The sequence below is a fragment of the Xyrauchen texanus genome, chromosome 15, assembly GCF_025860055.1.
Source record: "Xyrauchen texanus isolate HMW12.3.18 chromosome 15, RBS_HiC_50CHRs, whole genome shotgun sequence".
Lineage (NCBI taxonomy): Eukaryota > Metazoa > Chordata > Actinopteri > Cypriniformes > Catostomidae > Xyrauchen > Xyrauchen texanus.
In genome coordinates this window covers 34706762-34724501 of record NC_068290.1, presented here as the reverse complement: position 1 = coordinate 34724501, position 17740 = coordinate 34706762, and the positions used below count along the sequence as shown (strand labels likewise).

Below are 17740 nucleotides of genomic sequence, written 5' to 3'. Positions count from 1 at the left end.
GGTTGTTTTTGTCAATTTAATCAGGTCTCTAGATCTGTGTTAAATGTGAAAAGCTATTTTTAATATCAGCTCCTGTTTTGTACTTTTATGTTGGGGTGCAGTCGACAAACATCAGGAAAAATGATAGATCTGCTGGGTTCTTAGACGGCATTTTACTGAAGTGAATAGATATGTAGACACAATTTTTTTATTCATGAAAAAGTACAGACATTATTGAAACTCAATATAATTCTTATAAGACTATTATTGTTGTCTTTTGATTAAAGTCATGCTCAACAGCTCACAAACTGTAGGGAAATTACAGATTTGTTTTGTTCTTATAATGCATAAAACCTCTATTAAAATCTTTATGTAGGTCTGTAGACTTAGTCTCCACTGGCATCACCAGAAATGATCACTGAACAAATCATTGAATGGCTCTGAATGAAATTTGGTGAACATTGTCAAAATACCAGCAAACTGGATACATTTAAATCCCACAATGCACAAGCAGAGTATTAATAAAATTGTGCACATGCACAATTGTCATTATTGTGATTGATTAAATCATTTATTCAGGACCAGCTTGTGCTCAGTCTTTTATTGTCATGTGTGAAACAGAAGTGCTCCAAAAGATGCCCTTTATTTTTGCAGCTCATTTTGCCAAAATTTGCAATGAATTTGCAATACTTGAATCTTTAAAATACTACAAATATTAAAAGTAAATAATGCATATGTATTAATATAATACTTATAATATATGTTAATACATATTGTTATATATTAATACTGCACTGTAAGTGTTGGGTCTGTGCCAGCCACCTACTGACACCTGTGTCCCCCCCACTTTTAAAATGACTGCTACGCCCCTGTCTGAAGTGAGTTGTGGGAGGGTGAGATTTCAGCACATACACGCCCATCTGACAGCTCCATCAACCCCGCCTTGACAATCTGTTTCAACACATCCAACTTTCTATCAGTGAAAAAGAAGAGAGCTGAAGTTTCTGTCCTCGACGCAAAACCCCTCCAAGATGCTGCACTCCTGATATAACTTGAACGCTCTGGACGCGATGCGACACTTTCACCTGTAATGTCTGGCGAAACAAGCGCGCAAAGGGACGTCTAGTTCTCGAAACAGGGATCTTCAGCATGTAGAATGGACGTCAACACAGACATCGCGTTTAAAACCACTGGATGCGCATGGTTAAGTCCAGTCAGTGATCTGGTTGGAGTCCCTTTGGATCAGGTAACTGCAAAACAAATGAGTATCTTTGAAAACTCTTCAGACTTCCAGCTTTTGCCATATGACTTTCATTTGGGTTATGATTAAAAGTCATTTTCCTTTCAAATTCGTTCAATAGTGTATGTTCCCCTCACCTAATAAAAGCCCCTTTGACAGCTATAATTGCAGCCTTAACCTTCTTTTGTATTACAAAGGAGTGTGTCTAGTAATACCACTTCTGTTTTGGGACATTTTGATATACAATTAAATAAATCCAGAATAAAACAAAATCTGAATAGGCAAGAATGGACTGTTACAGTATGTACACCAATCAGATCTAGTAATGTTATAAATATATTAATATCTTGGGTCTCTGAGACCCTAAACAAAAGGAAATCAACATTTTCCAAGATGGATTTGTGATCAAGATCATCAAGTTGAAATTTAATTTAGAATAAACTCTCATATGACTAGGAAAAGTCATTGTGGATCAACCTGATGCTTCAATGCTAGTTATTATTATATATATATATATATATATATATATATATATATATTTTTTTTTTTTTTTTTTTTTTTATGTTTCAAAGGGCATTGGGGTATCTCAGACCCCAAACAGAACATGAGCACCAAAAAAAAAAAAAAGAGGAATGTTCTGGATTGGTGACATTTAACCCTGAAAGCCCACGTACATCTCTGAGATATCTGTTTTAGATTTTTTTCATCCGGAAAGCATCGCAATCTAATTAACATCAGCTAAAAATATTAAAAAGATCACATTTACAAACATTTAAAATGATAAAAGTTTCTAAGACAGTGCTATCTGGGAACTTTGCATCATGGTGTCATTTTAACTCAATGGTGCTTTCTCATTGGTTCTGCTCATGTAAAATTAATAATCATGTTTATCCTGTATTTTATTTCATATGTACCATGTTTGCCTTCTTTTCAGGTGAATTTCATTGCATGTCAGGTGTTTGGACTAGCAGCTGCATTCTGGTTTCGACTCTATCTCAATCCTCAGCATGCCAGCATTGAGATTCGACATGCTGTCGCTGCCCTCCTTGGAGCTTCAATCATCATGTTTTGCTTTGGCTGGTTAGAGAGACACACTTTTATAATGGGGCTAAATATAAAAACACATATTGATCCACAACTAATTTGAAATTTGTAGGAAGAACGTGTCCCCCTCTGTGTCAATAATGCTTATATGGCCTGGTCCATGAATTGATGGGTTTTACCAAATTTTAAATGTGTCAGATGTGTCCTAACGATGGACTGGTCGTGTTTTTATTTGATAAAACCATCGTACTGAATGATTACAAAATTCATGTGCTATTTTTTTAAGGAATTACCATGGTACATGTCCAAAAACATGGTAATACCATGGTACTTTTATTATTACGGATGTTTCTTGCATTGGATTTGCAGCACTGTGAAACGTTTGAAATTTGTTTTGCAGGTGACATTCTTGGCAGTCGGTAACTGTTTTGTAAATAGATGGATAAGATGTAATCCTGTTCCACTCCCTTGTCTGTTGATGTACGCTCAAGCTGTCAGGGTCTACTGACTGCTGACTCAGGATGATGTCATACCATGGCCAAAGAACAGAGATGTTAATTTTGTTGAAACCTAAAATCAGTTTTTCTTTGATCGCACCATATGATCTTGCCTTTACAGGTTTGCAGTACACATCTTCATCCTGGTTTTGGCTTGCTATGGAATTATGCTCAAAGCCAGCCTCCACAATGTTCACAGGTGAGCAATGAGTTTTCTTGTGCAGCATTGTCTACTCATCACTAAAAGCATTTGAACCATTTTTTGTGGTGTGGCAGGTTGTTTAAAGTAGTGTTAAAGGATATGGTGGATTTTTGTGGAATCTGATGAATAGAGCAAAATTGAACTGGTGTTAGCTTTTTTTTTTTAAACATTTTTATAATGTAGCGTGCTACAGTGTGCTGACCTGTTATCGCAGATAAAAATAGCAGAATCGCAAAGTTTTTCAAAATAATTGCAATTCGAATTCTTTGTCCAAATCGTTTAGCTCTATTACAAACAGAACATACAACACGTGGCTACATATTTCAGAGCATGCTTGAAAGAAGAACTTTTGAAGAGTAATTGCTCAGTTGAGGTGAAATTGAACTTCTGAAGAGCTTGTGATTTGCTCTGTCATCCATATACACAGCCCATAATGATAATGAACAACAATTTGCAACTTTAGCTGACTGCTAATTTGCTTTCTTGCTCACAAATACTGCAGACGATTATGCTTAATTTACTGTTAGAGGCAGAAACTGTGATTATGGTTAAAATACAATTAATTGTGCAACCCTAGTGCAATTAATATAAAATGAAAAAACTCTTATTCAGTAAACCAAACAACTGGGGGAAAAAGTAACATTCATGGAAATTTACTGGTCAAAAGGTCTGGGAACCTTGTAGATAATGTTAGCTTGGTTACACCTGCCAACTGGCCCGAAACTCTCTTACACTGGCCTTAGGCCATCAGACCTTCCTTATTGTTGAGCCCAGCACCCTCAAAAAAGAATCAAGACTGGTACACAAACTGTAGACAGTCTAGATTTACATATTAATACAGTTGGAAGATTAGTGTGAATGCTTTCGTATGTGCAGTTTGAAGCACCATTATTAAACTGATGACACCCAAGTCCTATTCCAACATAAAGTGTTTAAAAAATATTTAAGTGTCTTTTCCACCATCGGGCCGAACAGTTCTGAGCACAGTGAGGAATGGTTACAGTAGCTTTTCCACCTGACCATGATTCAGAATTCTCAGCGGTTAGACAACCATGCTCAACTGTTCTGGTGGAATATCTGTAGTGATGTCGCTACTCACGATTGGTCACTTGTCAGTTACCAAGGTTACTTGTTTTTTCTCTGTAGCTGACCAAGTGCATTATTTGGGCAAAGTAAACACACTTCTCACGTGGTCCTTAAACTCTTGCGCTACCAAGGTAACGACTGACGTATTTCTTTGTAAATTCGAAGTCCGTTTTCAGCATCACAGTGGAAAAAAGATCCGTAACTCTGCTGGCTGGCCCGGATGGGCACTGAATAGAACAGTTTCGCAACAAGAACAGTTCAGCCAAATGGTGGAAAAGAGGCTTTTGTCGCCACTGAGGTGCTTTTGTTACACTCACATTAGAATTGTATATTCCAAAAGTTCATGGATAATGAGTCTTTGGTCACAACCGTGCAGAACTAATGGTGTCAATTTCGTTTACTCATTAACTGGTCCCCAGAAACCTAGCAACTTCAGTTTCTGCTGTTGAAACATTGAAACTCTTCACGTTCTTATTTCAGGTATACAATGATTGCAGCAGTTGGATACCTCACATTATGCCAAGTCAGTAGAGTCTTCATATTCAACTATGGCATTCTGTCCACGGATTTCTCAGGGTGAGGATTTCATAACTGTCATTTCCTTCTCCAGTCTAGGCTAATTCAGTGAGTTGCTAAATGTTGATCCGCAAGGATGCATTTGTAAAGATGAAGTAGACATTATGAAACTCCCAAGAGTCCATAACTCCAAATTAAGGACTTTAATCAAAGTGTCGGATTGGAAACTTTATGGGTGGAGTCGATCTCAGAGGTAGGGATGGATTACCAATTGGGCCAATGTCCAGGGGCCCTTGACTACCCGAGGGGGCCCTGGTCTTTAAGGTTGCACGATCCATTTTGGCGATCCAAAACCCATCAACAATAAAAACGAAACCCAACAACTTTTGGGCATTAAAACGAACCACCGGTCAACATCTTTTGGTGGGGGGCCCTTTGAGGTAATTGTCCCCGGGGCCTTTTCTCCGTCCCTGTTCAGAGGTGAGGGGCTGTTGTTCTCAACTGGTTTTGGTTCTGGACTCAATTTATATTGGACATCAGGTGAGGACCCAACACAATATCTGTTTACAAGTGAATCCATATTTGATGTAGTAAGGCTAATATTTTCTGTTGTCATGCATAGTTTTGTTCATGGTTTTTAAGAGCATGTCACCCAACCTGTCAATGTTGGGATCTGTCTACTACTAAGTAACAGATGAGTTTGAGGTTAAATACCATAGACTTGGATTGGACACATAGTCTTTGGCGTCAACAGCAAACGGAATGGGAAGTGTTTTCTCTTCCATTTGAAAAATGAATAAACCTATTTATTTTGCCATCCGAACTGTGCATATTTATATGGTTAGTTGCATTACATTTTATTGTTATTTTGCATTGGGTTTTTTCCTCCCTTCTGTTTCAATCATAACCCACTTTTGAAGTGTGATCCACCAGTGGAGAACCAAAGTTCTAAGGAATTTGTTTTTAGGCCAACACCAACAAATTTGCAGCAGTTAACTTAAGGGCATTTAATGGTTGAGTAATAGTTAATTGTGGCCATTGAAGAGGTTGATGGGTAGTGGGAGGCTAGTTTTTTATGGATTTAGGTCAGTTGAAATGTCAGGGCTTCAGTTATAAAAAGCAAAAATCGAAGTTACAGTGAGGCCCTTACAATGGAAGTGAATGGGGCCAAATTTTGGAGGGGTTAAAGGAGGTAATTTGTAGCTTATAATTTTATAAAAAGCACTTGCATTAATTCTTCTGTTAAAACTCATGTATTATTTCCAGTGTAATGTTGTTTAAATCGTCATTTTAGGGTTTGATTACACTACATCGTCATGCCAACGAAGTTGCAAAATTGGCTATAACTGTACACAGAAAAGGGTAGTACCGGTAAGTGGTTTTATCACACTTAAACCACAATTACATGCATATTGCTTATGCCTTGTGGCTATACTTTTGAAACAATGAGTTTTTTAACATTTATGATTTGGCCTCATTCACTTTCATTATAAGTGCCTCACTGTAACCCAGATTTTTCCTTTTTTTTAATTCAACATTTGTGGTATTCAACATTATGCCACAAATGCTGTTGATTGAACCCAAAATATTCCTTTAAGGATTATTTACTCAATTTATGTGACAAGTTCTAACAAACTATCTTACATACAAATTCTCCCATATACTTGCACACCTACGTTTCTGTCAATTTGGCCTCTCCCTAGGGCTTGGCTTAGTTTCTTATCTACTAGTTCTGTTGGTTTTCCTCTGCTGAGGGGTTTTAACACACCTTTGGATAAATAGGACTGAGAGATAACATGAAGTAATGCAGTGTACCTGCCCATGCTGTTGACGCCTCTCAGTCACGTCTCTCAGAGTGGGGTTTGTCTGGCGAAGAGTCATGGGTCACATCAGCTGAATCATATTAGGTTGTTGAACTCGTTTGCCTGTTTATTTACCGTTTCTTCCCAGAACCAGAGCAATCTTTCACGCTCTGTCTCATAGCTACTGTCTTTTACTGCATTCCAGAGACTGTGTGCAGCCAATGAGAGCGAGATAACTGTGTTATTTATTTCAAATGTAAGGGACAGTTTGGCATTTTTGCCAAGGTCCATTTTAGTGTATGTGTTAAGTCCATTCCCATAATTTTACACAAGTTTTCCAGCAGAGTAGCCACAGGTGTAGTTGATCACTTTAAAGGGATAGTTCTTGTCATCATACTCGTTCTATGTCTTCTGTTTTTCAGTCCTATGATGATAATAACACAGAAGATCACCACACTCGCCTTTCAGGTGCATGACGGTAAGAAATCATTGCACTCGTCTACCAGTAAAATCACCTATAAATATGTAGCCTAGCAGTAGGCCTCCCTGAGCTTCCTAAAAACCAGTTCAGTGTTTCAGCTGAGGAAGTTCTCGTTGTTCTGCACGTTTCAGGAATGTGTCGAAAGCAGGAGGAACTGAAGGAGGATCAGAGGCGTATGGCAGTACAGTAGGAATATTTTTAAACCCTCTTATCTCACCTGTAACCACAAATATTTGCCTTACCTCTATATGACTGTGCAAATACAGTTTTTCTGACGTAAATGCAACGCATGATAAATTAAAGCAGATATTCTCAACTGATTTTGCTTCAGGACTCGTTTTTTGTAAAAAATTGTAATTGTTCCTGTCCTAACTTTACATGGTTATGTGGTTAATTCCATTGTATAATTAGCATTTTAAACAAAGTGTTTTCCTGCAGTCCCTGACCCAATCAGAACAGATCTGAAAAACACATTTTTTAGATTGAGGCCCACCACTGAATTAAAGCATAAGATAAGGCTTGTCAGTTTGTAACAATTGGTTGAATGCCAAATGTTTCAGCAAGTTAACTTAACATTGATGTAAAAACTTTGTGTTCATAAAAGCCTTGAGCTCAGTGGCATTTTATCATGGAATCTATACATATGGTCAGGCCTGAAAAAGTACCTGTAACAACACCTTTAATTACAAAGGAAGTTTACATTTCAATACAAATTTTGGGGAGACACTGACTACCTCCCCTGAATTCGCAAGTTTGAATCTAAGTGCTAAGCAAACAATTTGCCCGGTTGCTAGGGTGGGTAGAGTCACGTGGGTTACCTTCCTCGTGGTCACTATATGGGGGTTCTCACTTTTAGTGGGGCTTTTACTTTCAAAGTTCAAACATAAATGTAACCAATATGAGTTAGCATACTGCTTAAAGGGATAGTTCACCCAAAAATGAAAACGCTCTCATCATTTACTCCGCTTCATGCCATCCCAGATGTGTATGACAGAAATTTGAAGGTCCAAAAAGCACATAAAGGCAGCATAAAAGTAATCCGTACGACTTCAGTGGTTAAATCCAAATCTTCACAAGCAATATGATAGGTGTGGGTGAGAAACAGATCAATATTTAAGTATTTGTTTACTATAAATCTTCACTTTAACATTTTTTCTTCTTATGTTTTTGGCGTTTCGCATTATTTGTGTGCAGGGAGGAGAATTTATTGTAAAAAGGACTTAAATGTTGATCTGTTTCTCAACCACACCTATTCATGTCACTTCTGAAGATATGGATTTAAACACTGTCATATGGATTACTTTTATGCTGCCTTCATGTGCTTTTTGGAGCTTCAAAGTTCTGGCCACCATTCACTTGCATTTTGAGAGCCATCAGAGCTGAAATATGTTTCTAAAAATCTCTGTGAAAGAAAATCATACACATCTGGGACTGCAGGAGGGTGAGTAAATGATGAGAGAATAATTTGTTTTGGGTCTTTCCCTTTGAACTATCACTTTAACAATCTAAAAATAGACCAAATAAAGACAGACAGACTAAATAAACATAGAAGTTTGGCCAAAGAAGTCATAACACTAATTTCATCACCATATTTCAAAGAAGAGGGCAAAACCAAAGTCTTAAATTATTATTATTATTTGTGTAAACTTTTGTGAAACATAATCTATTTGCTGTACCTACAGCTCAAAGCCATCACTGTTGGAGTACCTAAGCTACAATATAAATTTCCTGAGTGTCCTGGTGGGGCCCTGCAGTAACTTTAAAGACTATATGGAGTTTATACAGGGCCAGCATGCTCATCACAGGCTGAGGAGAGTGAAAGCCAGCAGCCCGCAGCAGAACGGCTGGGACAGAGTGCCCGAGCCATCGCCTGTGGTGAGCCACAAAGACAGATTCATCCAAATGTTCCCTTTGAAATAAAGCCTTTCACTCAGGACTGGGCAAGAGACCCATCACAGTAGTTCACAAACACTCTTGAGAGTAAACAATTCATTAAAGGAGTAGTACACCTAAAAATGAAAATTCGGTCATTACGTATTTGCCCTCATGTCATTCAAAACCATTTTGGCCATGGAACACACAATGAGGTTTTTTGAAGCATCTTCATGCAGCTCTTTTCCCTGCAACAACAGTTCATAGTGGCCATGTTTGTCAAGCTTTAAAATGAACAAAAACAACCCACAAAATCATCTCAAAAGATGTCCATATGACTCACTATGATGCTGTATTCCAAGTTTTCTGAAGCCATACGATAGCTTTGTGTCAACAAAAGAACAAAAAGCAAATCTGAAGTGAAATGAGGGTAAGTAATGACAGAATTTTTTGGGTGAACTATCCTTTTAAGAATAGTGTGATTTTGGCATTTATATCAGGGCAATAAGTAGGTAATTTAAAGGAATAGTTCACCCTGTCATCATTAGCTCAGCTTTATGTTGTTCCAAACCTGTTTAACTTCTGCCTTCCGTTGAATGCAAAAAACAAAACTGTACTTTTATGGTGCTTTCTTTGTCATGGTTGGACCTTGGCAGCTTCAGCCGCTTGGGTTCAATGGAAGAATGTCATACAGGTTTGGAACGGCATGAGGGTGAGTACATAATAACAGAATTGTCATATTTTGGGTCAACTATTCCTTTAAATGTGTCTTTTGTTCTGTATGTTTATTTGTAGCAATAATATTGTGTTACTAGTTGTCATAATTACTGAAATAATTTGAACATTTGAGGTTTCTGTGGTTCTGTAATTGTGATATGCAATATGTTGTGATTAAACTACAATGGCACAGAGTTGTCAAGCATATCTCTCAAAGTGTTTGAGAGTTAATTTCCTTCATGAGATGAATTACTGCTGTTTTTCACAGAGGCCAGTGATTAAAAAGCTGCTTGTGTGCACTGGCTCTCTGCTCTGGTTCTTCATCATCACCAAAGCATTCCCCATAAACTACAATGTGGACCCACAATTCATCAACAAGGCCTCTTTCATCAGCAGATTGGCCTATGCCTTCATTTCCATCCAGGCAGCCAGACCCAAGTTCTATTTTGCATGGACTCTCGGTGAGTGGATTGTAGCAGAAATCGAGACTTTCAGCAATTTAAATTCAGCATTAAATTAAATGTACACATTTTTCTATGTACAGCGGATGCCGTTCATAACGCAGCAGGGTTTGGAATCAGCAATGTGGACGAGAGAGGGCAAGTGTCCTGGGACCTCGTCTCCAACGTTCATATCTGGCAGATTGAGGTGCGTTCTACTTTACAAACTGCAAAACAAATGTTTCCAGTGCTGCATTTTCTAACGTCACTCAAGGGCTGTGGGTCAGAGTATATGAGTGGAGTGGTAGCGGAAGCAGAGTGGTGTGATTTTGCCTGGAGCGAGGAGCAGGTTTTTAAACAATTGGAGCGTCATTGTTTTCTCTCGCTCCAAGAGAGCACCACTAATGCTCCATCACTGGCACAACACCTGTAAACGGCCCTGGCATATAGTGAAAATGAATGATGGGACGGTGAAGGAGAACATGGGTGGGGAGGTGATTGCAATGATCAAACATTTGTTGTGAAATCCTAAAAGACAGAATTATTCATTCATAGAATTATAGATCAGTGTTAATTAAAGGAAGTTCAATAATAGAAAATAATAGGGAACAACTAGGCAATAATACATAGACCTAATTATGTTTTTTTGGTCATTTATTCATTTAATTTAATGTTTTGTTTTCATCCTGGTCATTTTTTTTTCTAGTATTGTTTATTTATTTTTTATTTAATACATCTTCTTCATGGAATGGTTGTGATATTATAAAGCATACTGAAATAACTTTAGTGGAGAGGTAGTTAGACGCTAATTTTGCCATTGAGCGAACACAGAGTGGGGTTTCTCTAATCCAGGAGCATGGAGCGAGCGAGGAGTGGGAAATGGGCAACCCGGAGTGATTAAAGAATGCTTTGAGTGCGGAGGGGAAATTGTTGCTCCGCTCCACTCACATACTCTGCTGTGGATCTGTCATACCTTGAATTTAAAAGCAATCTTCTTTCTGCCCACAGACAGCGACTAGTTTCAAATCATTCATCGACAACTGGAATATACAGACTGCTTTGTGGCTGAAAAGGTGTTTTAAATGTTATTTTGAATATTTCCATCATATATTAGCTGATCTGTTGCTATTCATTTTAGTGCAAGATTCTGTGTACCTCTGTGTTTTTGATGTTTTAAAGTCGGCATGAAACTGAAGTTGCAACCACCTTTACTTCTGTATTGTGACGTATTTCCGAGTGAAACAGCTCATCGAACAAGAAAAAAATGTAGGGCAGCGATTTGAGTTCATCCATCGATTGTTGACTGGATTATGAAAATGTGGCCGTTGCATAGAGGAACAGAGGCAGATCTGAATGCGAGTTTGCAGTGGACACACACACACACACACACACACACACCTGTTGCTCGAATCAGAGCCTGTTATCAGTGAAATTGGTAATTTCAACACATTTATGATCAAACTGACAACATAAACGCACAAGCACATTGCGGTCTTTGCTCACGAAGAGGCTGTTGCCGGTAAAAAAGTTGTGAGTAAAAGATATCAATATTTTAAGGCTTTGAATCACAATACACTAAATATAAAGGGAAAAAAACACTTACTCGTGCTGTGGATCCCAAGATAACAAATGAGTATTGACACTGACTACCACCCCGGGGTCACAAGTTCGAATCCAGGGCATGCTGAGTGACTCCAGCCAGGTCTCATTAGCAACCAAATTGGCCTGGTTGCTAGGCAGGGTAGAGTCACATAGGGTAACGTACTTGTGGTTGCGATTAGTGGTAAGTTGTGTGTGGATCATGGAGAGTAGCGTGAGTCTCCACATGCTGTGAGTCTCAACAGTGTCATGCACAGCGAGCCACATGATAAGATGTGCAAATTGACGGTCTCAGAAGTCATGCATGCGTCACCAGAGAGAAGTCTGTTGTTTCACGGAAGATCAAGTTATTACATTTTGATTAAAGATTACGAGATCAAATAAATTAAACTTATTCATGGATGAATCGTTCACAATAAGATCAGTAACATGCATTTAGAAAATAGATAGGGTGACATTTTATTTCATGCCGAATTTAAGGAGAAAATGTTTAAGAGGAAAGTATCAAACATTCTGTCTACTGAAAGAACTAGTCTTAGACTAGATGTGAAGATCAGCTATAATATATATATATATATACACAGTAGGTCTGGGTGGCATGCAGTGGTTCAGATGTATCACCTGTGCAGTCACATGTGTGTGTAATGCCAGACTTTAAATGTATTTACTATGACTTATATCTTTTGATTTGCCTTCGTCAAGTTCCAAATAAAAAAATACATCTGTAAAGCGTGATAATCCAAAAATAGTCATTACCACATGTCTCTTAAAGGAACAGTTCACCCAAAAATGAAAATTCTCTCATCATTTATTCACACTCATGCAATCCCAGATGTGTATGACTTTCTTTCTTCTGCTGAACACAAACAGATTTTTATAAGAATATCTCAGCTCTGTAGGTCCTTACAATGGCCAGAACTTTGAGGCTCCAAAAAGCACATAAAGGCAGCATAAAAGTAATCCATAAGACTCCAGTGGTTTAATCCATATCTTCAGAAGCGATCGGTTTGGGTGAGAAACAAATGTAATTTCTTTTTTTTACTATAAATCTCCACTTTCACTTTCTTCTTTTGTTTTTGGCCATTCACATTATTCATGCAACTACTGGACAGGGAGGAGAATTTGTAGTAAAAAAAAAAAAAGGTCTTAAATATTGACCTGTTTCTCACCCACACCTATCATATCACTTCTCAAGACATCACTGGAGTCGTACTTTATATCCTGCCTTCATGTGCTTTTTGGAGCCTCAAATTTCTGGCCACCATTCACTTGCATTGTTTGAACCAACAGAGCTGAAATATTTGTAATATTCCCAAAAGAAGAAAGAAAGTTATACACATCTGAGATGGCATTAAGGTGAGAAAATGTTAAAATGTTCATGTTTGGGTGAACTATCCCTTTAAAATATAAACCATTTTTAAGTTTACTTTCCTGGAAAAAATGTATCATACTGCCCACCCCTTAGACATAAATTTTAATCTTATCTAAAGGATATTTATTGACCTCCTTGCCTCTGCTGTGCTTCAGTGTGTGTTATGATCGAGTGCCTCATTACCGTACGCCCCTCACGTTTGTGCTGTCAGCCATGTGGCACGGAGTTTACCCAGGATACTACTTTACCTTCATCACAGCTATACCCATCACCTTTGCATCCCGTGCTGTAAGTCTCTCTCACACACACACACACACACACACACACACACACACACACACACACACACACACACACACACACACACACACACACACACACACACACACACACAAAGAGAGAGAGAGAAAGAGCCACATTTGAAACTGGTAAATAAGAAGTGTAGAATTAAAGAAAGATTTATTAGCACTCTATTACATTGTCAAAATATAGTATCAATTTCTTTCAAAAACATTTATTTGTTTATTATTATTTTTTTGTTGTTGTTTTTTGCACAAAAAAAAAAATCTTTCCAAAACAACAAAACGGTTTCAGTAATTCCAGACATTTGAACAATAGTTTATGCCATTCACATCTGCAGCTTGTGCTGTGCGCTGGTTTTCCTGCATTCTCTGTCAGTCATGACACATAATGTATACTGTAACACACATTCTGCAAATACACTCCAGTACACAAATGATCACTCTTTATCTCGCAATGTCTTTCTGTTTCCTTTCACACCACATGTATAGGTGTATCTTACATATTTTTATGAATCACTGTCACATGACTAGTTTATCTCTCATTATTCTCAGCCACACCCGCCGAACACTCACTCCTTTATTGCCGTTTGTTTTGTTGTCGTGTCACCAGGTGCGCAGAAATTTCCGGCAGTATTTTTTGTCTTCCCACCAGCTCAAGTTCTGCTATGATGTGGTGACGTGGGCTGCCACTCAGCTGACTATCTGCTACACTGTAATGCCATTTCTTCTGCTGGCAGTGGAGCCTACCATGCAGTATTACAGGTACACACTCATGTCTGCTCGTCTTGCAAATTCATAGTTTTCACTATTGACATAAAGTGTGATCAAAGTGGCAGTTTATTCTGGCAAAGAAAAACCAACTAGACAGGAAAGGAAGGGACCACAGTTTGCTATTAGTCAGAATTAAAGTTATAGTTCACCCAAACATGAAAATGCTCTCATCATTTATTCTCCCTCATGCCATCCCAGATGTGTATGACACTTGTTTCTGCAGAACACAAACAAAGATTTTTAGAAGAATATTTCAACTCAGTAGGTTCATACAATGCAAGTGAATGGTGGCCAGAACTTTGAAGCTCCAAAAATCACACAAAGGCAGCATAAAATTAATTCATACGTCTCCAGGGGTTTAATATATGAAGTGATGCAATCACTTTAGGTGAGAAACAGATCAATATTTCAATCCTTTTTTACTTTTGTACGTATTATTCATGCATATCGCCACCTACTGGACAGGGAGGAGAATTTATAGTAAAAAAGGACTTAAATGTTGATTTGTCTCACCCACGCCTACCATATTGCCTCTGAAGACATGGATTTAACCTCTGGAGTCATATGGATTACTTTTATGGTGCCTTTATGGTATTTGTGGAGCTTGGAAGTGCTGGTCACCATTCACTTGCATTGTATGGACCTACAGAACTGAAATATTTGTATAAAAGTCTTTGTTTGTGTTCAGCAGAAGAATGTCATACACATCTGGGATGGAATGAGGGTCAGTAAATGATGAGAGAATTTAAATTTTTGGCCGAACTATCCCTTTAAAACATAGAATTAGTACGGAAAACACTTAATAAATTAGACTTCGACTTTGGGGTCAGAATTGTTCTTCTTTCAAAAGTAATAAGTTTAAATTATTTCACTAACATCTCTGAAAACAAAGGGCTATGTAAATTATGCTTATAAAATAATTTTTACTTCCCACCAATATCATCAAACTCAACTCTGAACCAAATGTTCTCAAATCCAGCGACCTTAAAATCATTCGTTGTAACATGGTACATTAAAAACATTGCTTGATTTCACAGTGGAATGATACCTGAAATTGAGAAGCCACCCAATTAGAATTAGTATTTTTACATTATATTCATTACAAATAAGCACAATAAATATCAATAATATAATGTTTATTACTGAAAAATCAATGCTATATAGCCCATTAAATGATTTATTTAAACTTTACATCGAGGTAGTATTTGCACTGTCTTGCTTAACGTATGCTTACTTTTGTAAAGCATTGTAAAACAGCATATTTGTAATGTAATAAAATTGCTATATTAAAGTTATAAGAATCACCATTGAGAATAATGGAATTGCAAAAGAAACTCAAAAGTAAAACACTCAAATGCATTACTGTAATTAGAGTTTGTGAAGGAAGGCTTGAAATGGTCCTGAAATAGAAATGTTCTTTATGCAAAATGTTATCTTTTTGATTATAAGTATTACAGTATTTGTTTTGTTTTAGTCTTTTGGTTGTTTTTTTGTTGTTTTTCAGATTTTTGTGTCGACCCAAACTTGTTTTTAGTAACATTTCTCTTTAAATGTTTTCATGCAGTGAAATAACAGAGGATTCATGATGTAGTTTGTGCTGGTAATCTGATCTCTTAGTTTCTTCTCCGTCCTTCAGGTCAATGTACTTTCATGTGCACATCATCAGCATTCTGGCTATGCTCCTCCTGCCCAGCAAACCCAGGGGCTCCAAGCCTGAAAGCAGTGCCCGACATGCCAACAATAATGTGAAAGAGGACTGAACCCTTCTGATGTGTGTGTGTGTGTGTGTGTGTGTGTGTGTGTGTGTGTGTGTGTGTGTGTGTGTGTGTGTGTGTGTGTGTGTGTGGACGGAGAGAGCAGAGGCATGGATGGACAAAGGCCACTCTGTGTGAAGCAAATACAAAGAGCTCAGACGGGCCTTCACTTGCTGGCAGCCGGCACTAAGCTGTACACACACACGTTGGGTTTCCATGTTTTATGGGGACTTTCCACAGACATAATGATTTTTATACTGTACAAACTATATATTCTAACCCTCACAGAAAACCTTTTTGCATTTTCAAAAAACATAATTTAGTATAATTTATAAGCTGTTTTCCTCATGGGGACCGACAAATTGTCCACACAATGTCAAACATTTCGGGTTTTACTATCCTTATGGGGACATTTGGTCTTCACAAAATGATAAATACACGCTCACACACAGACACACAGACACACACACACACACACACACACACACACACACACACACAGCATTACTTGCCAGGGATGCTCTCGTCATGGGAACACATAAACACACACTTTTGCTCAAATGCAGGAACTACATGCTAAAAAATAAATTTCTTAGTCATAATTTTTGTCTTGTTTTCCTGTTATCTATAAATATCTAAACATCTTTTAAAAAAGATACATTTACTTGGAAACAAAAAGACAAGATATAAAGTCCTGTTTTCTGAGAAATGTTATCAAATGTTGTGAGCTTCATGCTTAAAACAAGAAAACAAAAGTTGCAACGTGTGTAAGAGAAATAATTGTATTAATTTTTTTTATTTGAAAAATTCTTGTTTAAAGCATAAATCCCACTAGATCTTGCTAGATTTCTCTGAAAACAAGACTTATCTTAGATATCGAATGACATTTTGCTTTTCAAGTAAATATTTCTATTTTTAAGGATGTTTTAAAATTCTAAAACAAGACAAATACTGATGAAGAAATGTTTTTTGCAGTGTAGAGCATTGGTCCTCAGGCACAGATGAGGCTCAGTTTGAGTCATGCTGAACGGTACGGTATGTGTATGAAGAGAGGAGGCGAATATGTGACACCTTTACTAAGTAAATTAATGCTGCCCTTGTGTAAGGGCATTTTAAATGGTTTAACTGAGTGCTAGATGGATGAAAGTATCCTTAATTGTAATTTAATATGACCTAATTTGTATTTATTTAGGGTGTAGCTGTGTGATGACTTTATGCCGATATTGACACCACAAGAGAATGTTTTTGATATGATTGTTTGCACTGATGTTTCGATTCAATTTTGTATTTGCATTTTGCATGTGCATTTTGACAATGTGAAATGAAAATGCTGTACTGAACGGTTCCTATGAATGCAAATACTACTGCAAAGATCAACTGTATGATTAATCAAATGTGTAGAGGGCAGTTATTAGTATATGTATTTTTGGATGGTGATCCCTAAATAAACATATTACATGTTTTTGAATGAATTAATTGGGACTAAACATATTTACGTTGCTAACTATTTTGGGGGATAATATCAAAGACACATGGGTGTGGGCTCTTTTGAGCAAAAAATTATTTCAAAATGACAACTAAATATTAGTTGTAAGAGAACAATACATTTTAAGTTTATATGGAGAAAATGAATGGGGTTTTTTACTTCCGGAACCAGACTATTGCGTTTTAGTGCTCTAGTGCTGCTAAACAACAATCCTTAAAAATGATGTCTCAGTTACTCTTGTAACCTTGGTTCCCTGAAAGGAAGAAATGAGATGCTGTGTCAGAGGCAAATGCTATGGGAGCACCCCCAGGGGTCGTTGACTTTAAAACCCTATACCAGGGGTATTCAATTAAAGTTCCAAGAGGAATCTACCAACAACAAACAATGCACAGCACAATATTGAAGCTTAAAAACACTTTTAGCTAAAGTTAAGTAGGCCTATAAATGGTCAGTCTATCAAATAATGGAAACGTTCTTATGAGAACTCCACTATGCTACTAGTAAAACCTAATTTTTTGTTGTTTTTCCTTGCCATTCATGCAAGAGACGATCTTTGATTAATTTTCACAAACATAATCTG

The 17740-nt window shown here is 37.4% G+C and overlaps 1 protein-coding gene across 1 annotated transcript; it reads left to right on the top strand.

The window, feature by feature from the left end:
* Positions 1 to 943: 943 nt before the first annotated feature.
* LOC127656068 (lysophospholipid acyltransferase 1-like) lies at positions 944 to 15848 on the top strand. Its single transcript, XM_052144228.1, has 13 exons — positions 944 to 1225; positions 2154 to 2299; positions 2882 to 2959; positions 4529 to 4624; positions 6789 to 6844; positions 6979 to 7033; positions 8530 to 8722; positions 9705 to 9897; positions 9981 to 10084; positions 10885 to 10949; positions 13003 to 13135; positions 13760 to 13911; positions 15557 to 15848. Exons 1-13 carry the CDS (start codon positions 1136 to 1138, stop codon positions 15678 to 15680), a joined length of 1485 nt encoding a protein of 494 aa, XP_052000188.1. The 5' UTR covers positions 944 to 1135; the 3' UTR covers positions 15681 to 15848.
* The last annotated feature ends 1892 nt before the right edge of the window (positions 15849 to 17740 follow it).